Raw genomic sequence first — 25,548 nt, 5'->3', positions numbered from 1 at the left:
CCTAAGCTTGTTTTTAATAAAATATATATAAATATGCATATGATAAATAATACTACTACAAATAATAACATTACAAAAGCAAGTATTAAATAAACTAAAAAAAGCTACCCAAGATAAAAAAGACACAGAGACAGTGGTTTTTATATTAATGGAGAAAGTAACATTTTAATTCTTTAATTCTTCTTCATTTGTAAAGATATTTGTGTATTGCTGTACATCCTGCATGTTTTAAGCAATGTGTAAGCAAGGTGCACAATAACGCGCTCTGCGCTGGACTTTAGATCTGCGTTTAGCTGGTCAATTGCGCAGTCTATTTTAGTTCCTCAACATAGCAATGTGCCAACAATGCACCTTAACACACCTCTTTTCTAGACTGGAACACCCATGAGTTCACAAAGTAGCCCAAATGGATTTGCTATTTAAACAATGTAATGGAAAATGTGAAAATTAAGGTTGCGTTGATCTGAAAATAGCAACACAATGGGGAAACGTGTATGATAGCGCCCTAGTTCTCAGACTAACTGAATTTTTTTTAGGTTTTTCATTGAAGTTTTGATTATTAGTTTAAAATTAACCAAAAATAATTAGTGTAAATTTCTTATTCATAACTATCTGTACTGCTTCGTGTTTATTTCTTTTCTAAAACAAAACAAAAACTAAGCACACTACAATTATGATATCTCTTTTGTGTTTTTGCATTATTCATCCATGCAGTAAAATGCAACACCTGAACAAACACGTCTTTTCCCTCCCGCTGGATGTGAACTCTATGCAGTCGTCCGTCTGCCAGGCTGCTCAGGATGGGGCTGAACACATCCGGCCTCTTCTCCTTATGCAGCTGGTACCAGATCTGCAAACTCCCTGAGAGAAACAGATCAATGCATTAGCATATTTGGCAAAGTTACTTATAGCTCCAACTAAGGATGAATGATTTTGCTGCGAGCGTGTTGTAAATCATGGTAAAAATCCATTTTATTATCCATTTGGTACTTGGATTAGTCAAGCAAAAATTAAAACCATGTAACTCCAGTCACGGTGAATTATGTATGTTCCAATATAATTGTGAGTCATCCTGTAGTGTTGATACAGAGCTCAGCAGATGGACTTCAGCTCCCGAGAAGTCTTGCATAAGTCTATGAGACAACGTATTTATATATAGACGATGCAAGACCAAAGCAGCTGCTCTAAAAGATTTATAAATATTAATTCCCTGGCAGCCTCTAGCCTTTTCACTGCGTATCGAATGTGTCAATAGACTTTATCTGTCCCTCCTACACACATATAGAGCAGATAAAAGGTCAGGGTGCAGGTCTGTGATGATATTCTCTCAGAAAGTTGCTACAAGTAATATTTCGGAAACCTCTTGACTTTCTTTGTGCGCCAAGGATTTCTGCACTTAACACTTTCTGTCAATATTTCTGTAGAGCATTGTGTGATTGGATTAAACACAACATGCATGTGGGTGGTGCTATTTACTAGGAGTGAGTGCTGCACAATAAAAATCCATACTTTGGTAAGCCGGGTGAAGGCATGACTGATCTTGAAAGCATAGATCTTTTGCCTTTGACTTCTTCCATGAAACATAAGCCTTCGTGCTTCATGTTCATCCTGCACTTTTCTTTACAATGAAAATGAATGGTGACAGATGAGAAAAGGTCTTTAAAGCGATCCAAATTATTAACTTAAACATGTCCTGTGTCTATATTTCTAAACAGAGTATCATCTCAATTATGCCAGTGGTAAAAATGTTACATTCTCATAATGAGACAGAATGATACATTACAGTCATAAAATTAAGACTTAAGATGATCATGTAAATCATACCTCTGATATGTCTCTTTTTCAGTACAAACTGTTCACACACTGACAAATGCTACTGATTTATGTAACTCTTCAACACAAGCTGATTAGAAAGATTATTTTGTTTGCATTTTTGTGAAGCTGCAAAAATGTACTTAAACATTTGTCTGATTTGGAACTTTTCTGGCATGGTCAGTTTGTTTGGTTTACCTCACTTTGTAATGTGTTGTACTAGTGATTCAGAGCACATGTCTGGTGAAGCTCAGCTTCACAATGAGGATAAAAGTGATGTAAAACTATGTGGCCACAGTGCATTCTTTCTTATGTTTACTTTTAAAAACATTATTAGTTGGGTTTTAAGAAGAGTTTAGATTAGTGGTTCGCTGGTCTAGGTGATCTGTATGAACAGCCATGCCTTCTCATGTACGTGTAAAAGAAAGATGTGTATCTGAAACGTGCAACAAAACATGCCTCAAGTTATGCATATTAGATTCGCAAAAATGTATACTGTGCACTCTATTGAATTTTTCATCTGAAACATGCAACAGAATGTCCCAGGAGCAATGCATTTTAGCTTTGCAAAAATGAAGAAGGCACCAAATTCCAATGAGCCTGGGCTGTAACTCTTACATACAGCATCTTAAAGATGACATTTTTGTACTACTTTATTGTAAATTTTACTGATTTTTTAAAATTATTTTTTAAAAGTATATTATTCTTAATATTTTATAATTATTACTTTCAAATTTGATTTTGTATTTTTAGCTTGATGGCTATTGATCACTATTTAGTTTTTCTGTCAAAAAAAGCAGCTTGAAACATGTTGCCTACAAAGAAAGAGCATCATATAAAATCATATAGAATTGAATGTATGAGTAAACTTTAATTTTTGAGTGAAGTATCCTTTAAATGCTTTACTGTGAGCCTGAAAAACAGAATGTAATTCTCAATGGTGGTTATGTTACAATATCCAACCCAGTTTGGCCGTTAAAGTTTTACTTAACTGTGATTTTTTACAATTCATACACCTTCCAGTGATTTATAAGGCTGTAAAACTGACAGTTTAAATCTAAATGAGCATGATTAATCAATAGTACTGCAGAATTCATCTAATTATAGTAGAACACAAAGTACCATAACTTTTTATGTTTCATTTAATTTAATCTTGCAGTACAGCAATCCAGATAACAGAGGTGTGAGTAATTCATTTAGCACTGCAATATCTCTATTATAGACATATAAACCTTTCATACATTAATGACACCCAGGATTGAGAATGATATATGACATAGCCATCTCACCATTTCGAGCAAGGATGACGGCCACATACTGCTGGCTGAGAGTGTTGACTGTGAGGAGCATAGCAGGACTCTGAGTGGTCTGGAAACTTAGTGCCATGTTGTCTCTGGATTTGCTGTATTGTGAAGGGACTGACAGAACTGCGGCTGACCGGTTCTGGATCACAGAGAATGGCTCCTGAAAAATGTAGGTGACCGATGCTCCTCTTTCAAAGGACATGGACACCTCTGTGGACACAAAAGACCAGATGGACTTTGTCGTTGGCTATAAATCTAATTCGAGTACACTTGATTTCCTGTGTACACTTGACATTTTCTTTAAACTTTGAACAGAATCTTTAAAAGTCATGCATTTATAATATAAATAGATTCTATAAGTAATGGAGTTGCTTGTGGAAAAAATGTTAGCAGAAATGCACAATATAGCTGCTGTATCATTATTGGGAACTAAAAGATTATTTGGTAACACTTTATAATAACTACACACTATGAATAATCTATTAAGCGTTAGCAAATAGTTAATTCATTATTTGTTAAGCATTAATTCACCATTTATAGATGTTAGTAAGCATAACTACAGCTACACATGCTGTATTCTTGACTTACTGTATAAGCACATGTATAATGTGCTTAATAATTGTGTTTTCATACTTTATTACTCATTAATTGGTCATTACTAAATTTAGTTATGCATTATTTATAAACTACTTGTATTTAGGAGTTTTAAAATAATTTAGGATGAGTTAGTAAACGATTAATAAACTATTCAAATCAACAGTTATACATGTATATATCTTATTATATCTTATATATATATATATATATATATATATATATATATATATATATATATATATATATATATATATATATATATGTATTGTTAATGCTTTATTATCGTATTGTTAATGCTTTATTAACTCAACTCCAAGCAGTTTTGTGACCTAAAATGAGGACTATTTATGCTTTATAAATCTCTTAGAAATGACAATTAAAGGCTTGATATCAAATAAAAAAAAAATGTTTGCAATCTTATCTAGAAAATAAAATTACTGTAAGCTTTAAACATTTCCAGATAACAGGAGTGTCAAAATTCAATTAGAATTAAATACAATAAAAATTGGATAAAACAACAACAATACATTAATTTAACAACATATTATGGTACAACATTTTAAAGTAATTTAGCGAAGTTTAAACTTATACCAACATTTTATTTTACATAAGATTGCAAAGATTTATTTTCATTTGATGCAGTTTCATTTGTGTATCTTCAAATGAATAGAAATAAATAAAGTTGTCTATTTTCTTTTTTCCTGTTTAGAATATAACTGCATACATAATCCTCACTTCAGATTAGGTCACAAAATTTGATCACAAAAGTTGAGTTAATAAAGCATTTAACATATAAAGTAGCTATTAGTATTGCCTGAATAATAAGATATAAGAATGCTAATTTGAATAGTGTAGTAATCATTTACTTATGCATTCCGAATGATCTTAAAATAGCACCAACTATTATTAAATAATTAGTTTGTAAACAATGCAATACTTAATTAAGTAATGGAAAAATTATTACTAACAAAGCATGAAAATACAATCATTAAGCATATTATAAATGTACTTATATATCAAGAAAAAAAGCATAGCTGTATTTATAAACTGCTTACTAACGTCTATTAATATAGAGTTAATACTTAACAGATAAATAATTAACTATTTGCTAATGCTTAATAAATTATTCATAGTGTGTAGTTATTATAAAATGCTAGATATTATTTTAAATACCTTTTTTATCATACTGAAAGAATAAAATTTGGTCTGCAAAATCTGATAAATTATAAATTACTTTTGCTGGTTGAAACACTTAAAATGCATGCTGCTGGCCACAAGGGTTTTGAATAGTAGCAATTACATGACAAAACATGTCACACACAGCAGATGTATGTTTTAGAAGTGTTTTCGCTAGAGGAAAGATGAGATGTCGATAGTGTGGGAGCTTTTTTTTTTTTTCAAAATTGCGATTTGTCAGTTATTTCTGCAATAAAATCTTGCAATGTCTGTTCTCAGCACTTACAATTTAAAATAAAATCAGTTTTCCATTTATTTTAGCTTTTCATTGTTTTTGTTGTCAGGCTCAGATTTTTTTTTTAGGATTTATATTTAACAGCCTATGTTTTGGTTTTCATCCTAAAGAGCTATTTATGTCAACCAAAATCTTCAAATCTATGTATTTCACAAATTTAGTTAACAACTTAAAAAGTAACAAATCAAACAAAATAAATATGTAATGTAAAACTTTGTGGGCTTGATAAATTGTTGTGTGAAGGCTGTATAGATTTAACAAGTCAATCATGTGCAACCCTTTTTTCAATGATATTAGATATTACCTTAATATTATTTATCATAAATGAATGGGGTGAACACTGTAAGAAGACAGAGAGACAGACTTTACAGTTTATGATACAGATGTATTTTTTAACCAGTGAGTCTATATTTCATATATTACGTTTCCAATATCATTATAAGTCTGTAACTATCCGGCTGAAACCAGGACAAGTACTTCTCCATTAATAATTTTATTTTCGTCGCTCTCTGTATTTGAACAATATGCATCACCACAATGACAGACTCTATTAGAGACAGGCTGAAGAGAACAGAACATCTCATCCTCAGTGCCTTTGATCAGCACAGCTCATCAGATCAACCGAAGGAAGACTGCTTTATACGCACATCTGACTTTTTGATGTCTTCCTGAATACACATGTATAGATTTTACCTTCCTGTTTACTGACAGAGATTACATAATTATATATTTCTGGAAAATCATATAAGAAATATACATGTGCCAGAATGTCATAACTTTTATCAGCAGGATGCTTGAACATTCCACCCACACAAGAAGATTGAATTGAAACATAGCAAGGTTAAGAAAAGCCATTAAAGTCAATATGGATTTGTTTTTCTCCCCTAATGAAAGGGCAGTGTTTGTGAACTAAAATATAAGCTTATGTAAAAAGTAGCTTTGTTTTAGATTCCGTACATCAAGATGTTCAATCCCACTCAACACATACGCCTCCAAGACTTCTGTGCCTTCAGTGCTCATACAGGCAACATCAAAGCCCTCCAATCCAGCAACACTGAGCCTTTGATAGAGTGCAGTTATTCAAAGACTGGCAAAGCTTGCCCACTAACATATGGCTACATTATTTTTACAGTACATTATGCTAATTTATAGACATCACAAAGTCATCCATGGGTTCATGTTACACATTACATGCCAGTTTCATCATGTCTGAAACAAAGATGATGTAGTAAGAAGTATTCAGAAATACATAATGACTGTTGGCGAATCGGTTCTATTTTAAAATCAGAATTTGAATTATTACGTTGCATCTGTTCATTAAAAAAGGAAATGCATTTCATATTTTATTTATTTGTTTTATGGGTCACACCTTATTTTAAGGTTAATTCACACTACTAATAAACAATTAATTATGACTTTTGTCTCAATGAATTGAAAAATATTTGCTGCTTATTTATATATACTAAGATAGTAGTTGGGTTTAGGTATTAGGCAGGAGATGTAGAATAAGGCCATGAAGAATACACTTTATGATAAACAGCCAAATTTAAAGGGGTGGTCCACAAAAAGGTATGTTTTTTGCATAATTTTTCCAGAAGGAAGTTGAAATTGGGAGCATGTAATTAGAGCTGTAAAGCTTAACTTTTCGTTTTTAGGTGAAAAATCGATTATGTTGGAGACGTCCAATAGATGAATAGGTACCGAAAAAATGCAGAGAAAAGGGTGATCACCAGAATGGAGAAGTCCCAGAGTAAAATGAGAAAATATGATACACCGGTGTTTTGGAATATGGAAAAACTGTCTTTACGCTGTTTTCATCTCTTTTTATATTAATTGTTTCTTTTTTATTAATGCTTGTCTCTTTTATTCCTGTTTATGTAAAGCTCTTTGAATTGCTACTGTATATCAAATGTGCTATATAAATTAACTTGCCTTGCCTTATGTAGCTGTGTGAACATAAACAACAACTATGAATGTATTATGCTCAAAGTTCAATGCAAAGGGCAACATAGGCTTTTACAGCATTAGCTTAGCAAAGCCTACAGCCAACAAAGTTTGGGGACTACATAAAAATACATCTGGGTTAATGATGTCATAAAGCCTTTAGGTTACACACTTACACCCTGCACAATGAAGGGGCATGGCCAGAGGTGGTGTAATGTTACAGCAGAGAAAGCTAAAATGCCATCCAAACATTGGTATTTTAATGAATTTTTACAAATGAAGCATGAGCACTCATTGTTTTGCAGCCCATAAACACAACCAAGCCTTAAAATGCACACTGGACCACCACTTTAATAATAAGCAGGGAATAAGCCACAGGTTAATAATGAGAATTGGCACTTAAACTAAATTGTTACTGTTTTGTTATTTGGTTTTCATGAAATCATAAGTATCACTCTAATTGATTGTGTAATAACTAACAATCAGGGCACAAATGAGCAATCAAATAAATGAACTGAAAAATCTGTGCTGACTGGTATATGAAAAAGTATTACTCAGCAGCTAGCAAGACTGCACTGCATGTTTTAGTGACATTTGGTGTCACGTTTTTCATATATTTATCATTTTGCCAAACTGTTTTTCCTTTGCAATCAACAAGTTACATTTTAATTATATTACTTTACTGTCCTTTTACACAGATGATGGAGTTGCTGCTGGAAGTATTCATTATTCCATCACCGTGCACACAAAAAGCTATTTTAGATTCATGACTCTAATTGTAAGAGTGCATCTAAATATTAAAATGGAAAAATGTCACATTTCCTTCCACATGTATTTTTACTTATTTTTTGTTTATTTAATTTTCATCAAGTCATAGGAAAAAACTGAATTCTCTTTCGTTTTATGTCATTAGCAATTATGAAAACTATTTCAAGTGCTTTCTTTTAATGATAATTTTCTGTGTCTAACATATTGGTTTTAAAAGGTTTATTTTATCAGCACATTACCTTCTGTGCAAGAGGGTCCTCCGTAAGCAGAGTTAGTGCAGTCACACATGTAACCACTGCTCTTCTCAACGCATTTCCCCCTGTTGTGGCAGAGCCCGGCTGAACTGCTGCAGTGACCTGCACATCCTGAACTCACTCCTGGTGTCACTTTGGCTCTTTCTTCCAAGTCAAAATTCACTCCATTCATGTTAAATGCCCGAATACATCCGAGAAAGCCTCTTTGTCTTGTAGCGGTGCCCCCTGAGAGATGAGAGAGGAAATTATGGAAAATGAGCAATCAGAAATACTTTTCAGCAGCGGATGCATGAAAAGGAAAGAAAATTGCTTTTGCACTGACAGAAGAAAAAAACCCCAACTTTTACTTTGTAGTGTACTTTTTAAATATCCGCTTTACCAACAAACAGCTGGTTTCCAAGCTGAAGACGAAGGTGTCCATCAGGTGGCGTTTCAATGATCCGCAAGGGCAGCTGGTCAACCTGCAGGCATGCCTCTTTCACATTGCGCTCGGCTCGAACCCAATGCCACTGCCTGTCGTTCAGTGGCACAGGAGATTTGACTGTCAGGACTACTGGCCCGTCGCCCACATTAAAGGAGAAAGTCACCGCTGTGGGAGCTGGATGGACAGAAACATGGGATTTCAAACAAGAAATTTGAACACCACTAAACTCAATGCTGGGATTAAAGCAAAATCATAGGGAAAAATGCCAAATATGGTATATCCACATGTTCATTCAGGTTATACTTAGCAACACTACTAAGCAATAATAGATTAAACTGATTAACCTTTTCACTGAAAAAAAAATTATCTCAGGAATAAACTAGATGAGTGAAGTCTGATGATAACACTGGCTTGACAAAGCCATATCAGAAACTTTAAAATAACTTTGAAAAGCTGGAATGTTTTTATGTCTACTTCCACTATCATTATGTACTTCCGATTGAAATGGTTTTAGGGTTTCTGATATGAGAACAAATTGTAGTAAGTGGCATGATTTTGACTTTTGGGAACAATTTGGATCGTTGGAAAATGGCCATGTCTAACAAATTGGAGGAAGAACTGAATGCCAGTTTGCCCACAGTTGTGAAGGATTATTGTCCATTAGAATCACCAATGGCATGCGCACTCTAGTGAAGAATGTTTTCAGATGATGACGAGAACAAAGAGCTAAATTTTACAGACAGAATCATATCATATTCGAACCACTGGCTCCCATTAAGGCAGGGGTGAAACAAGACTCGCACTGGTGATGATGAGAAGAAGGAGCTGAATTTTACAAAGGGAATCGTATCATATACAAAACACTGTCTGGTCAGAATCGAGAAGTGAAGAAAAGTTGATTCGGGGAAGAGGAAAGGTTATGGTATTTGATCAAAGATTATATAGGCAACATTTTTACAAAATAATGAAGTGCAGAGATATATAGTTTATAACAAGCGCTACTAAAGAAGAAGTGCCACAGTGGAATGGACAGCCAGTTACTCTGCATATGTTTTATGCACCGGATGCCCTTCCCAGAATTGGATATCACCATATACTCTCTCAATCACACACACACATTCATGAACTATTATTAGTTTATATTATTCGTTTATAATTTATCATTTAAAATAATTTATCTAAATTAAATGGCATTAAAATTTTCATTGTACAGTTCATTGTGCTTAATTCGTTGTTCAAGTTAAGACCTAACCAATTTTCTGCTTTTTCTCTGAAATGATGTATTCAATTATTACAGTTAGAACACAACCAACACAAGAAAAAGTAAAACGACATAGACATGGGTATTGATTCAATAACAGGGTGGTTAAGTACTGAATTTTGCAAGTTTAATCTTAAATGTCTTCTTTTAATATAGATGTGTTCATAAAATATTTAGTATAATCTCATAGAAATATTCATAGACTCACAGCTCAGCTCAACCCTGATGAAGTCGTGAAGGCCAATGTTTTCAAGGAAGACACCAGAGGGGGAAGCGGTCTTGAAGAAGAAGGAGACATCGAGAGAAAGCTCTGCCTGCAGAGACGCGAACTGCAGATATGAAGCCGCTTGATAAAAAGACACAGCATTCCAGAGGGACTCTAACAGAGAGCAAGAAAGATACATGTCATATACTTGATAGCCAAGACAGCTAATAAATACATTTTATTCATAGAAATATGTGCTCTCTTTCTGTTTTTTTTATATCTTTCTTTCTTCTCTTCCTAATATCATGTTTGACAACAGAGTAGTGGTCTTACTATCCCCAGAGCACTGCAGGGGCCCCACGACATACATAGCTTCAGAGCCCAGTCTGTAAGTGTCACCGATCACAATCTCCCGCACGGGCAAGTGCTCCTTATATGAGAGGACACCAGTGTCATTCTCCCTGTAAACAAAAGCACACATTCAAAACAGTTATAATAACATATGTATGAACACATAAACACTTCAAACATTCAGATGCACTGAAATATCCTCTAAAATAAACAATGATTGCATAAGTCAAAATCTAAAAAAATAATCTAAATATCACCATCATCATCTAAAGTTTCTATATTCATTTTTTTTCAAGGTTATATATTGAAAAAAATTTGTACAATATTTAACAATCTTCATTGTAATATAGTGTCTTTAATGTACTGGTAATAATAATGCATTACATTAACCAAAATAAACAGTAGATAAAAATTTTCTAACATGTTAAGTGGCAGAACAGCTCTTAACGATTATACTAATGAAAAATATTTTCATAGTATCAAACCAGTATATTAGATTGATTTTGTTTGTTGTATCATTATTCCACTGAAGATTGGAGTAGTAATGCTAAAACTTAGGCTTTGCCATGAAAAGAATAAATCACATTTTGGTATAATTTAATATATCCGATTTAAAACAATAACTTTTATGACATATATTTTAACTTCATCTGAGTCTAAATTATTATTCATTTAATTATAAAAAAATCAAAAGTGTTGTTTTAACAAAGATTTTTAAACACATTTTTACCTATACTAGTTTTAATTCTAATTTCTTTTGACTTTGACTTTACACATACAAAGTTTTCTAATTATTTTGAAAATACTAGTATTAACTAAGTTAATTACCCAAGTCATTGGACAACCGTGGTCTGTTCTGTAGCCGATTAAAAGAAATCTTAAGAGGGCTAATAATACTGCCCTTAAAATATTTGAACATAACAAAAACTAATCATATTGCAGCAAAATTAGAAGAAAGAAGAAAAGATATACTGTAATAAAAGAAAAATATTATTGAAAATACTGTGAAATTGTCCTTAATCTGTAGTGTAAAACAACACTTTAGAAATTTCACAGGAGGTCTGTCTGTCTGTCTGTCTATTTATTTATTTAAATCAAATAGATGTAGGTTAGTCCAGTATAAGACAGACTATTACAAAAAACAGTATATGTAATATAGATGTATTTCAACATATACAGTTGAAGTCAGAATTATTAGCCCCCTAAACTATTAGCCCCCCTGTTCATTTATGTTTTCTTCCCAATTTCTGTTTAATCTGTGAATTTTTTTTCAACACATTTCTTGACCTTAGAATTATAAGGTTTTATCTGACATTTTTGTCAAAATTGAGTTATTGTAATATTCTTAATAAATGACAACTTATTTACAATATGGGGTATTTTTTTATAGTTGTTTACATTTTAAGACTTTTTATTTAAAAAACAAAAACAAATGTTACTCACATACTGTTTGCTATGGAATGCAAAAACTTTGAAGCTCAATATCTCAAAGTCTTTCAGAACGCAGATATAACCTTATTATTCCAAGCTGACGATTTCTAAACATGATAGTTTTAATAGCTCATTTCCAATAACTGATTTATTTTATCTTTGCCATGATGACAGTAAATAACATTTGACTAGATATTTTTCAAGCCACTTCTAAACAGCTTAAAGTGACATTTAAAGGCTTAACTTGGTTAAATAGGTTAACTAGGCAGTTGAGGGTAATTAGGCAAGTCATTGTATGACGATGGTTTGTTCTGCAGACTATCGAAATAAGTATAGCTTAAAGGGGCTAATAATTTTGACCTTAAAATGGATTTTAAAAAATTTAAAACTGGTTTTATTCTAGCTGAAATACAACAAATAAGACTTTCTCCAGAATAATACGACTATATATATATATATATATATATATATATATATATATATATATATATATATATATATATAATCTGTCTTATTTCATAAACAGATTATGTGCATTAAATCTGGATCTGGTATAAATTCTACATAAAAGAAGTTGAGAGCTTCCATAAAGGGTGTTTACTGTGTTTCATCTGGTTCTGAGCCCATAATTACAGAACTTGTGCTCAATTATCAGTGAATGGGCGACAGTGTTATTAAGTAAGATCCATCTCTGTACTCTAACAGACATAATGAGTTGCATTTGCCTTGTTACCATGACACTCTGTCTGCATCACAATTGCAAAAGTAGTTCATGTCGGCACAGCTCTCTTCCAGGCCACAGGAGCACTGCTGAACCCCAGGCTGAAATCCACCCCAGTAGGTCCTCTTTTCTCCCCTGCGGTCCACCCACCACGACAAAGGGGTACCATCTGTAACAGCATCACAATTTTTCAATATTAAGCAGATCTTAAGTGATTTTCTTTTTATATTCATACTGTATAGCTTTGAACATGACAGCAGAAAAGAAATGTTGTTGCAAGTATTGTAGTAAAGAGACTAACTAAATAACTAACTAACTAACTAAATAAATAAATAAATAAATAAATAAATAAATAAATAAACATATGTGCATGTTTTAAAATTAAATAATTTTTTTTTCATTGAAATGAGATTGAAAAGAGAAATTAAAGTATAACATACTTACCTCAATGTACACAAATGCTTTTATGTAATGGTAATGCTTTTATGTAGCTTTCCTAACATCTAAAATAGTACCACTTTATGTAATGAATTGGCCTGTTTTTGGTTTGGTTAGATGTGTTTGGTCAGTGTTGCGTTTATATGTGAACACACATGTGAAGTGAAGTGAACACAGACGCATCTTTTCAGTGTGCTCTCTGTATCCGTACTTTTGTGCATAGGTCTGCTTGTTTGAAAAGCACTGAAGTTTGCTTGTTTGAAAAGCACTGAAGTTTGCATGGCATTCTTCACACAATAAAACAAAATGAAATAAAAAATGTCAAGTGTGAAGACACGTTTACTTTCAATCATTTCACAATGATTTTTTTAGACATTCAAAATAAAAAAAGAATGAAAAATTTAGCAACTATAATTCTGTAACAAATGAAAATATTCCCAATAAGTATTGGCAAAATTTTTAGCCCTTCTGTGAAATATCCATTCTTTTGCAAATATTTATGGTGATACTTAAGTGATATTTATGGAAAACTGAACTTTTCACAGTATTTTTGTCTTCTAGAGAAAGTCTTAATTGTTTAATTTTGGCTGGAATAAAAGTAGTTTTTAATTTTTTTTAAAAAACCATTTTAAGGTTGATACTATTAGCCCCTTAGGGATTTTTTTTCAGTTGGCTTCAGAATAAATGCTTGTTATACAATGACTTGCCTAATTACCCTAACTCATCTTGTTAACCATTGACCTATTAAGCCTTTAATTTATATTTATGCTGAATACTAGTATCTTGAAAATGCCTAGCAAAATATTGTGCAGGCTACTGTCATGGCATAGAAATTTAGAAATTATCTTATTAGAAATCATGTTTAGAAATGTGTTGAAAACATATTCTCTTTAAGATTAAACAGAAATTGGTGAAAAAATATAAAATAATTAAAATTGAACAGAAGGAACATCTCTCTTAATCTGCACAAATTCAAATGTGTACATGCATTGTGTATGTTTTGCATCATATAAGTTGCTTAATCATAAGCCATGCTGGTTTATTTTATACACACACAAATAAAAAAGTAAACAAATCATTAAAGGTCTAGAAATGTAGACTATGCACCGTGGCCACATCTTCATGACAGCATTTATTTGATCGGTGAGGACTCGGTGTGACTACTGTACCAGAGAAATGTGATTCCTTTAATTTGTGTTAAAAAGCAGAGTTTGCACACTTGAGAATAGATCGTGAAGCACTGGCAGATCTCTGAATTGACAGCTTAATTTAGCCCACTAAATCAAAACACTTGTGATAAGGTGCGGTACAGTAATAATGACTTCCAATAAATCTTTGGTCTGCTCTGCATATTAATGCCAAGTGGAATTTAATCTGGGCAATAATTACGGTTTTAGACTGGGATGACTGCCAGACTGAAAATAAAATATTTTTTTATGTGGATATTCGTTTGTCTTCGTCTGGTCATTAAAGTGCAAGATTTACTAAAACTGCATTTGGGATTTCTCTTGAACATTTGAAATCCGTGCTTTTGTTAAATGAGGCCTGTCTCTGGATTGTGAGTGAGAAAGTTTTCACATTTCATGTGATACAATGATAATTATTCGCTCTCACCTTTAATTTGAGGAAGAAACTCTGTGAAAATAGGCAACAAGCCTTTAAATAAAGAATTTTAGTGTGTCAGATAACTAGGATACATTTATGAAACATTTAATGTCTAATATTTAGCTATTACTACTGTCTGCTATGTGTCATTAAGATAAGCTAATGAAATTCTTCTTATTATTAACAACAACAACAGCAACAGCAACAATATAATATACTATAATATAATATAATATAATATAATATAATATAATATAATATAATATAATATAATATAATATAATATAATATAATATAATATAATATAATAATATAATATAATATAATATAATATAATATAATATAATATAATATCATTTAATATAATATAATATAATATAACATAATATAGCAATATCAATGGCTTAAGATCTTAAAAAAGATGTATTTTTTATATTGTGAGAAATAATTACATAGCAAGTTCAACTCTTATGTACATGTTAAAATATACTTTTACAATTTAGTTGTATTTATAGCGTTTTCAATCCTTTAAATAAGTAGTCTATTCATCCTACTTGTAATGAGGACATCATATATTTCATAACAACAGAGGGACAAAGGGAAACCAACCGAGTTTCAAAAGCAATAAAACTAATTATGCTTTCATTCAAGCCAGCTGGACCAGAAGGAAAATAATTCAACTTTTTTGTATTTTTATGATACAATAGGTAGGGAATAATAATAATCTTGTTTATAGTCTGCAGTGACACGATATCTGCCTCAGGGGAACCAAGCTACATCAATTTTTCATAAACTGTGGAAAATTGCACATGACTTTCTTCAAGAGCTGCCAAAACTGAAAGAACAGCTTTCTTCCTGCAGATACTGATTTCTGTCCTTTCTTGAAAAAATTTGTTAAGATGATTAGGAAGTTGAATCTTTTTGTATGGTGATATTATCTAGTCATGCACGTCATTAAAAGTTTACAATTTCATTTATCCTCTAGATGGCTTGACAGACCAAGAAATCTGAATGCAAAATTCTCTTCAGGTGAAACATTTCTAATCCCCCATTTCATTATTCACATTAATTCAGAAGGAATACAATGACTAAAGAAACATGTTTGATATTAGCTGCAGCTTAATGCGACAACATTACTCTAGTTTATCTCTAGCACTAATTGTTCTTTCAGCAGTGGTCCCTAACCAATCAATTCAATTCAATTCAATTCAATTCAATTCAATTCAATTCAATTCAATTCAATTCAATTCAATTCAATTCAATTAAACGTTACTTCTATAGCGCTTTTACAATATAGCACAACTATAGCAGCTTCACATAGAAGTTTATAGTAAATTGAAACAGTGTCAGTTCAGTTTTCAGTGTTGAAGTTAAGTTTAGTTCAGTTCAGTGTGGTTTAATATTCACTGCTGAGAGTCCAAACACTCAAGAGCAAATCCATCCATGCAGCTCTACAAGTCCCGAACCATGCAAGCCAGTGGCGACAGTGGCAAGGAAAAAACTTCAACAACTGGCGAAACTAAAGTTGTCAGTGAAATCAGTGAGTGTTTAAAAGCATGTTCTTAGCTTGTTTTCGTTTATCAGATTAAGATCAGAAATGTTTTTTTTTTCCCTGTTTTTTGTAAACGCATTACTTTCTGTTGATTTATTGAAGTATGGATGTGTGATAATTGACAGGAATGCACCTGCGGATTTAAGCACATGCAAATGGAGCAAACAATTTGCAGTAAGGCAGAAAATATTTGTGTCACAGATTCAGATGCTTTATTGACACAAAAATTCTTATCTCGTGCAGCAGCAGAAGTGCTACAGTCAAAATTCTGCATGTCGAAAAGATAAAATATGAGTTATTAGTTTACCACTGACATGTTTGCAAAACTCTCCTTCAGTATTCAATGATTTATAACACATGACATAGAACAAAACAAAATAAAACTCTTGGACTTATAGAGTTAATACAGTCAAAACTATTAGCTCTTCGAGGAAATGTGTATTTTTTCAAGTAACTCCCTAATGATATTTAACACAGAGAAGATCATTTTCAGCACATTTTAAAATATATTAGTTTAAAAACTTATTTCTAATTGTTCATTTCCTTTGTCTTAGCAATGATGACAGTGCAAAATACAGTATTTTACTACTAGTTGTTCATATTAGTTACAATTGCTGCACAAGATAGTATTCAGTTTAAAGCATGATAGGGTAATACGGTTACCCATGTTAGGTTAATTAGGCAAGTTATTGGACAACAGCATTCTTTATGGAAATTTCTGTCAATTGAAAAAATTAGGGTATTAATATTGACCTTCAAATGATTTTAAAACATGTAAAAACTTTTAATCTATCCAAACTAAAAGACTTTCTTCAGAAGACAACTATAATAATAATAGCAAACACTGCATTGTGAACCTGCCCTGTTAAACATCATTTGGGAATATAAAAAAAAAGAGATCTAATAATTTTGCATTTAACTGTACAGTATATGCCAAAAACAACATTTTGATGTCACTACAGGAAAACAAGTTATCGTTATCATTTAGGTTTTGTAGACACAGTTTACGTACATTGCTAGTTTATTGGTTTACAAGTTAACTGACAAGGAGTGCTTTCAATAAGCTGTATTGTGAGTTCTCAGCATAATTTTGTGCATATAAATGTGTTCAAACTCACCCCACGGGTTGAAGAGCCGTGATTTTCTGCAGTGATAGGAGATCCTCTGCTCACAGTGCTCTGACAGAGACAGCAGAGCCTTCAGCTGATCAGATGAGCTGCTGTAATTGAACCATCCAACATGCGGCTTCTGCAGGGAAGAGCCTTGCACTCGCACTGGGTTGGAGCTGTTGTGTCGAACCACCGTCCACACTTTGTTTCCTGAAAAATGTTCTGCATTATTACATCCTACAACAGCATACAACTAATTTGTGGATTTTTAAAAATAATTATATATATATATATATATATATATATAGTCTGTACATCAAATACAATCAAGTATTAATAAAATAATTCACAAGTAATATATTATAATCTTCAGTTCAATTCAAGATTCTTTATAACATTTTTCACAATAATGATTCTTCTAAACCAGCTTTACCGAAGGTGTGCATTACTACATTCAAATTAAAATCTTCAATACCCTTTCTGTTGTGCTGCAATATACATTAGAACCAGAACCACTTGTGGCATTATTTGGAATCGCTCCAGAAGACTCATGTTTCTCTGCATCAAAGTGTAAGATTCTTGCCTTCTCTTCTTTATTAGCGTGCAGAGCAATTCTGCTTAAATGAAAAGATCCCCTTCCACCCAACTTTATTCAATGGACCAGAGAGATTATGTCTTGTCTTTACCTTGAAAAAATTAAATACTCATTAAGAGGATCAAGTAAACAATTCTGTAAGATATGACACCCCTTTATTAATTATGTTGACCTTATTAATAATACCTTAGAAATATTTATTTATTTATTTATTTATTTATTTATTTATTTATTTATTTATTTATTTATTTATTTATTTATTATTATTATTATTATTTTTTGTTATTATAATTATCTTTATTAACATTGCTATGTTTCACTGAAGTAATCAACAGCTATGTTTTGGTTTATTTTAGGCAAGAATACATTTAAAAATCTATAAAAATATATAATTATTTTAAATTGGACAGTACAGCTTCTTTATTAATCATTTTATTTTATTTATTACTATTATCTTATTGAGTCTTTAGGTGTTTATAAAAAAAAAAAAAAAAAAAAAATATATATATATATATATATATATATATATATATATATATCTATATATATATATATATATATATATATATATATATATATATGGTGCATATAGAGAGGAACAGATGTGTTTCCTTCAGGTGGTTTGTCAAGCCCTCTAAAATATGCAAATTGAAATTATGCAAAATTTCAATGAATAAAATTTGCTACTGACACATCCTGTTTATAACTAGTTCATAATAAATGAATGTATAGATTTCAATTTGTGTAATGTCTGTGCATTGTGCAGTGTGATCCTACTGTGACCATTTTTGAAATGTAGGGTTTTGAGCAGCCGATGTAGACAAACTGACCTGTAATATTACAGTAGACCTGAATAGGATCCAGTGGACCACTTCCATCAGGATCTATAGAGAAATATCCAGAAGAGCTTCCCGCAAGCCTGTAGTGTTCACACGAAGCTTCATAGACGGCTGAAAATTCAAACAGAGAATACAAAAAACTCATCAAAGAACATAAAACAATTCATAAACAAGACCAAACACAGTCTGAATCCTCTATACTGTACAAAAATAGTCATATCTCAGTGCCTGCACATTGAAATGACTTTGTGTGAAAATGATTTCTGTTAAGAAAAATCCAACTTGGAGGAAACGACAAACATTCAAATACCACATCAAAGCCTTTTCCAATAAATATTTACGTCCAAAAACATCAGAGTAAATTTAAATTCAAACAACCTAAAGAAAACTTTTATAGAAAATAAAGTAAATGTGACCTACTTTTTATTTTGTTCTATACTATACTAATACATATATGTATATATGTTTATTTCCCCCCCAACTTCTGTTTAAGAGAGAGAAGATTTTTTTTCTAAAAATAATAAGTTTAATAACTCATTTCTAATAACTGATTTATTTTATCTTTACCATGATGACAGTAAATAATATTTGACTAGATATTTTTCAAGTTAATTATGTTTATGAGGCAGATTAGGGTAATTAGGCAAATTATTGTATAACAATGGTTTGTTCTGTAGACTGTAAATAAAAAAAAAACATAGCTTGAAGGGGCTAATAATTTTGACCTTAAAGTGTTTTTTTTTTTTTTTATTAAAAACTGCACTTATTGTAGCTGAAATGATACTTTCTCTAAGAAAAAAATATTATCAGACATACTGTAAAAATTTCTTAAAAGGGGGAAAAAAATTCAAAGGGGGGCTAATAATTCTGACAGTGTAGTCATTAACATACCAGACATTTATAAGTAATTGATTCATAATGAAACAATTTATTCATTTATGATTTATTACTAAGAAGACTTAACTACTCGTTATTACTCAATACTAACTATTGATAATAGTTACTGAATAATTTAGTCCTTGATGACTTAAACATGAATGAATAAATCCATGTTAGTGAATTGAATTTTGTGGTTAACAATATTTGTCACTGTATTTATGCAGTGTGTTTTTGTTTTATGCTAATTTTATGTTGTTCAACACAAACGTTGTTTTATTTGTGTTTTGTGAATAAATGATGATTAACTGATCTAAAGTTTTGGAAGGTAAAATGAAATAATGCTTAATGTACAGTGTGTTTGAAATGTAGGAATCCATTGCGCAGACCTACAGTTATGGCATGTAGCTCCACTGTATCCTGTACCAGAGCAATCGCACGAGAAAGAGGACCATGTCTGGGAACAGCGGCTGCCATGTTCACAGAAATTATACAGACATCTGCCATGGAAATGGAAAAACACACCGTGTAAAGAGATATGTAAATGAAACAAACCAAGGGTTACACTGCAGTTTGAAAGAGATTATAAGCAGTCATTTTTAACAGCCTCATTTTGAACAGAAGCATTAAGTTGACAGAGAACTCACTACATGTCTATCTCAAGTCAAAATCAATTTTCACAGACTGAATGAGTATGTCGGTACACAATTAAGCTGTCTGTTGCATTGAAATAGGGCGTAATGTGGAAGAGCTCTTCGGGCGGCATCTAACAGTCTGTTAAATCAAGAGGAATCCTTGAGTGAGTGACAGAATATTTCATATCAAGAGCAGCTGGACCTAATTTATAAAGGGTAAAATTAATATTTGAATTTGTACAAGAACACCATCAGAAACAGGGATGATGTAACTGTTGCGTGACCTCTGAAAATAGTATTTCTTTTGAAGCATTTTCTTGCTTTTTTTAGAAAAGCATGAAGGTTTATAATCTGTAACAAATGAAACAAATGAAAGTGAAAAATAAACTCAGCTCAAGTTAAAAGCTTTAGTGTTTCTTGTTATCCAGCACTTTTGGATAATATGAAATGCAATTTTAACCCCACTGAAGCAGGGCTAGTTAACTAAAAAGCTAAATAAAAATACAGACATACAAAGCTATAAGAAAAAAAAAACTATTGATAAAAATGACAGTGGTTAATTATTATACTAAAATAACACTATATCAAAGACTGACTGTAAATGAATATTAATACAGTATACAAACTAAATAGATACAGGATTAGACTGGGACAATTTCAGCTAATTTCATCTCTTCTGTTTTCCTCAATAATGCTGCTATGCAAGCCACGGATATTTCTAATGTAGGAATGTCTTATTTTAGCACAACGCCTGTTGATAAATGAACACACAGACATGCAAAAAAAAAAAAAAAAATTGATGTGCTTGTTTGAGACATGTTGATTAATAGTGCATTAATTTGCCTGCTTAACTTTCACAATTACCGGCCTTTTAAGCCTGCATATATAATTTCACACAGCTCAGTTTGCACGTCTGGTCCCTGAAGAGCCCATTTTATGAGGCCTCCACGTACAATACAGCCATTCAAACAGCCATTAACCACTACAGGGAGAGTCAACTGCAGGCTGGATACTGTTTCAGGTGATGATTTCATTACCTCTGTGCTATTTCTAGTCATGCCTGGAAAAGGCTTTGCTGGACCATTAAATTATGCCAACCAATGTGCAGAACTGCTCTGCAGCAATAAAGCACCCTTTGAAATTTTAGTGATAGAGGTTTCTGGTAAGGCGACATTGTCTAAAGTAAAAGTCGATGACCTGAAAATTTGTTGTAAGGTTTGTGATGTGGAAAAAACAGGACACACTGTGTTCGCTTTCAGTGAATGATGGACAGCTGATCTCCAGCGGTCATTTTAACTGGTCATATAAGTCCTATTAAGTCACATAATGGTCACTTTAATACTTCAGAAAGATTAAAAATGTAGAACGGTATTAATAATAATAGCAATACAACGCAATTACTGTAATATAGAGTGATAAATTAAATGAGAGCTGACACGTAAATTGAAATTTAAGGGAATTAATACATAATTTTAGCATGGAAATTACAGCTTTATTGTTAAAGGGATACATAGAGCGATGCTGTAGAAATTATTTTAAGGTTTTAAAACTTAGATCAAGGAGCCGAAAATGAGGATACCAATTCAAAGCATTCACTCAAAAATCCTTTGTAGTGAGTACGTTAGAGGAAGCAGGGAGCTTAATAATGAAGCAGTTTGCAGTGTATCAGGCAAAGGAGTGTATGTTATTATGACAAGACCAAGCAGTGACAGCAGGAAAATCATATTATGGCTGTTGATATGTTGTTAATAATACAAAACAGCAGAAGACTCCATACCTTAAAACGTTCGAGGTTACTAAAGTAACCCTTCGTTCCCCGAGGAGGGGAACGGAAGCACTATAAGTGGATTTGATTGTAAAATCCACGCATTGGGAGGTTCGGTTCAGAAGCTACTCGTCTGAAAGAGTATTGAACGGGCCAATTAAGAATGAATTGGCAGCGCAAGCCTGCGCAGGTGAGCGGCATAAGCAATCAACTGAGTATATAAGCTCACCTGGCGCCAGCAGACGCTATCCTTTTTAAGCTGAAGAGACTTTCAACAGCTAAGGGACAGTCATTATGGCGACGGAGTATAGTGCTTCCGTTCCCCTCCTCGGGGAACGAAGGGTTACTTTAGTAACCTCGAACGTTCCCCTTCGGGGGGAACTTCAGCACTATAAGTGGATTTGATTGTAAAATCCACGCATTGGGAGCCCATTGAAAGCGCCATAATGACTGCACCTTACCAACACCCCCGATGAGGAGATAGTCAAGCAAGCGTGACGCACCCACATCATGGGGGGCGCGGTCCTCCAACGTGTCCCTGGCCCTAATTTATCCTACTTCAACAGAAGTTTTACGGATTTATATATATTTTTTTGGGAAGTCGTGAGCATCTAGATAATTCTAGGAAAATACGACAGTACGTTGGGAAGCGTGCAATCCCGATAGGGAGGACGCTGCGGAGGCCATCCGTTACCCAAGGGGGGATAGATGGCAGAATTTACATATGGACTAGCCCTAAAAGGGGGAGTACGCATAGCAAAAGAGTGGTTAGCGGGGAGGGAAGACACGGGTCCGCCCAGGGGGGGAACTTAACCGTGGCTGAATAAGCATATGGGATCACCTAGTGGGGACCACGCATAGCAGGCACCTTTACCCAAAACGCGGGCTGACCAGCGGGCAGACCTACAACGTAGTGGGCCAGCAAGTGACTCCTCCGCTAAGTCAGTGCTGGGGGCCACGGAGGAATCTGCAGGGCTCACCTGCCGGGGAACTTTACTGACAGATAAAAAGGCGCACGTATCTCCGTGTTAGGGAAAATGGCGCAGCAAGCGTGTTTCAACACCCTACCGAATTGTTTCCTCAATCACCAAGGGTTACCTAATACCCTTGAGGAAACCGGCTCCACTCGCAGATTGTAAAACCTTGCAAATGTGTTGGGTGTCACCCAGCCCGCAGCTCTACAGATGTCTGTTAGAGGGGCGCCGCGTGCGTGCGCTCGAGAGGATGCGAAGCTCCGAGTGGAGTGCGCACGCGCTCTCGGGGGACGCGGCTCATCTCGGCTCTGATAGTGAAAGAAGGCATCCACAATCTAGTGGGAACTTATTTCGGTACGGCACTTCCCTGCTGCCGACCGCTATAACAGACGAAGAGCTGCTCAGATGATCTAAACTCTGAGTGCGGTCCGGATAATACGCAAAACGCGAACTGGACAATAAATAAGGGCTGGGTCTGCCTCCTCCGAGGGCAGCGCTTGCAGGCTCACTACCTCGTATTAAAACGGAGTGGTAGGAACCTTGGGCACATATCGCGGGCGGGGTCTCATACGTGAGAGAAGCCAGCCCAATTACAGGCACGAGTCACTGACCGAAAAATGCCTCCGGGTCCCCGACCCTCTGATCGATATCAACGCGACCAGCAGAGCTGTCTTCAGGGACAGAAATATACTGAGTCGAGGATCGAAGGGATCTGACGCGGCTTGTGTAGCGAGGGCGAGATCCTAAGAGGGCATGAGAGGGGGCGGGGTGGATTAATTCGCTTAACGCCCCTGAGGAACCGGATGATGAGGTTATGCGTTCCCACGGTGCTGCCAGCCACCGCGTTATGAGAGCGGAGATGGCAGCCACGTAACCTTGAGTGTGGAGGGCGACAGCCTGCTCTCCAGCTTCTCTCGGCGTAAAGAAAGCACAACGCTGATCTGGCAAATTACGGGGGTCTTCTCAGCGAGAGACACACCATTCAGTGAATAGACTTCACGTCAGGGCATAGGCGCGCTCGGGGAGGGGGCTCTAGCCCGAGTGACGGTATTAGCCACCGCAATCGGAGGTTACCTAAGTCTTCCTCGCGTCTAAAAATCTCCAAAGATCGGCGAGGGTGCCAGGTGGTGCCCTGTCCCTGAGAGAGTAGGTGCTCTCTCGAAGGGACTGCCAGGGGAGGGCTATCGCGAGGGAGAGCTCTGACATCCAGGTCCGGTTGAGCCAGAGGGGCGCAACCAGCAACCTGTTCCTCGTCCTCCCTGACCATGCACAGTAACTGCGCGAGCAGGCTCACTGGGGGAAACGCGTATTGCGCGTGCCCCGAGGCCAGCTGTAAGCCAGTGCATCCGTGCCGAGAGCGCTCGGTCAGGGAAAGAACAACTGGCAATGAGCGATCTCGGGGGAAGCAACAGATCGATCTGGGCTTCCCCGAATCGCGCCCATATCAGCTGAACAGACTCGGGGTGGAGTCTCCATGCTCCAGGACGCAAGGCTGCCGTGAGAGCGCATCGGCTGCACGGTTGAGCTTGCCTGAATATGAATGGCGTGCAGCGATTTCAGCCGCGGATGACTCCAGAGGAGCAGACGGCGGGCGAGCTGAGACATGCGGCGAGAGCGCATACCCCCTATACGGCTGATATACGCCACCGCCGCCGTACTGTCCGTCCTGACCAGCACGTGTTGCCGCTCCAGCACCGGAAAAAAACGGTGGAGAGCGAGGAACACTGCCAACAGCTCCAGGCGATATGCCAATGCAACTGGGTACCTTTCCACAGGTCCGCAGCCGCATGCCCGCAACGCACAGCCCCCCAGCCCGTGTTGGAAGCGTCTGCTGAAACGACAACAAGACTGGACGCCTGTTCTAGAGACACCCAGGCCTGTAGGAACGAGGGGTCGCTCCAAGGGCTGAGGGCGCGGCGACACAGCGCAGTAACAGAGACTCGGTGTGCGCGCGCGTGCCATGCGCGTCTGGGGACTCGATCGTGAAGCCAGTGCTGAAGTGGTCTCATATAGAATAATCCGAGCGGCATGAAGCGGCTGCGGATGCCATATGCCCCAGGAGCCTCTGAAATAGTTTCAGTGGGACCACTATTTTACTGTCGAGCTCTCTCAGACAGTACAGCATCAGCTGAGCGCGCTCTCCGGAGAGGCGCGCTGCCATGGTGACCGAGTCCAGCTCCAGCCTGAGAGAAGAGATCCTCTGCACGGGGGCGAGTTTGCTCTTTTCTCGGTTGACCTGAAACCCCCACAGGTGGAAGTGCCAGAGCACTTTGTCTCTGTGCATAATCAACTCTGTGCATAATCAAAGAGAGGGCAAATTCAGCCAGTCGTAAAGAAATTGAGTATGCAGATGCCCGCGAGCCGAAGGGGCGCTGAGGCACCCTCCGCGGGCTTGGTGAGGACCCGCGGAGACAGAGAGAGCCCGAAGGGTAGGCCTTTGTATTGCCAAGCTCGACCTTCAAACGCAAACCGCAGAAACTGTCGGTGGCGAGGAAGAGTGGAGACATGGAAATACGCGTCCATCAGGTCTAATGCTGCAGACCAACCCAGAGGACGAACGCACCGGAGGATGCGCTTCTGCGTTAGCATTCTGAACGGCAGCTTGTGCAGGCAGCGG

General features: G+C 35.3%; 1 protein-coding gene across 1 annotated transcript in view; it reads right to left on the bottom strand.

Moving 5' to 3' along the window:
* cntnap5a (contactin associated protein family member 5a) overlaps positions 1-25,548 on the bottom strand; it is a 155,914-nt gene that overhangs the window by 8,052 nt on the left and 122,314 nt on the right. The window contains exons 11-20 of the mRNA XM_087267840.1: positions 19,951-20,057; positions 18,673-18,792; positions 17,257-17,457; positions 12,556-12,712; positions 10,374-10,501; positions 10,044-10,214; positions 8,530-8,748; positions 8,136-8,375; positions 3,102-3,326; positions 728-861 (exon numbers count right to left, since the gene is read on the bottom strand). Of these exons, the coding sequence (XP_087123966.1) occupies positions 728-861; positions 3,102-3,326; positions 8,136-8,375; positions 8,530-8,748; positions 10,044-10,214; positions 10,374-10,501; positions 12,556-12,712; positions 17,257-17,457; positions 18,673-18,792; positions 19,951-20,057 (1,702 nt within the window). The remainder of the gene's footprint in view (positions 1-727; positions 862-3,101; positions 3,327-8,135; positions 8,376-8,529; positions 8,749-10,043; positions 10,215-10,373; positions 10,502-12,555; positions 12,713-17,256; positions 17,458-18,672; positions 18,793-19,950; positions 20,058-25,548) is intronic.

Source organism: Danio rerio, chromosome 9, assembly GCF_052040795.2.
Source record: "Danio rerio strain M-AB ecotype USA chromosome 9, GRCz13ab, whole genome shotgun sequence".
NCBI classification, from domain to species: Eukaryota; Metazoa; Chordata; class Actinopteri; order Cypriniformes; family Danionidae; genus Danio; species Danio rerio.
Note: the sequence above shows the minus strand (reverse complement) of the source record. Positions and strands in the feature narration are given on the sequence as shown.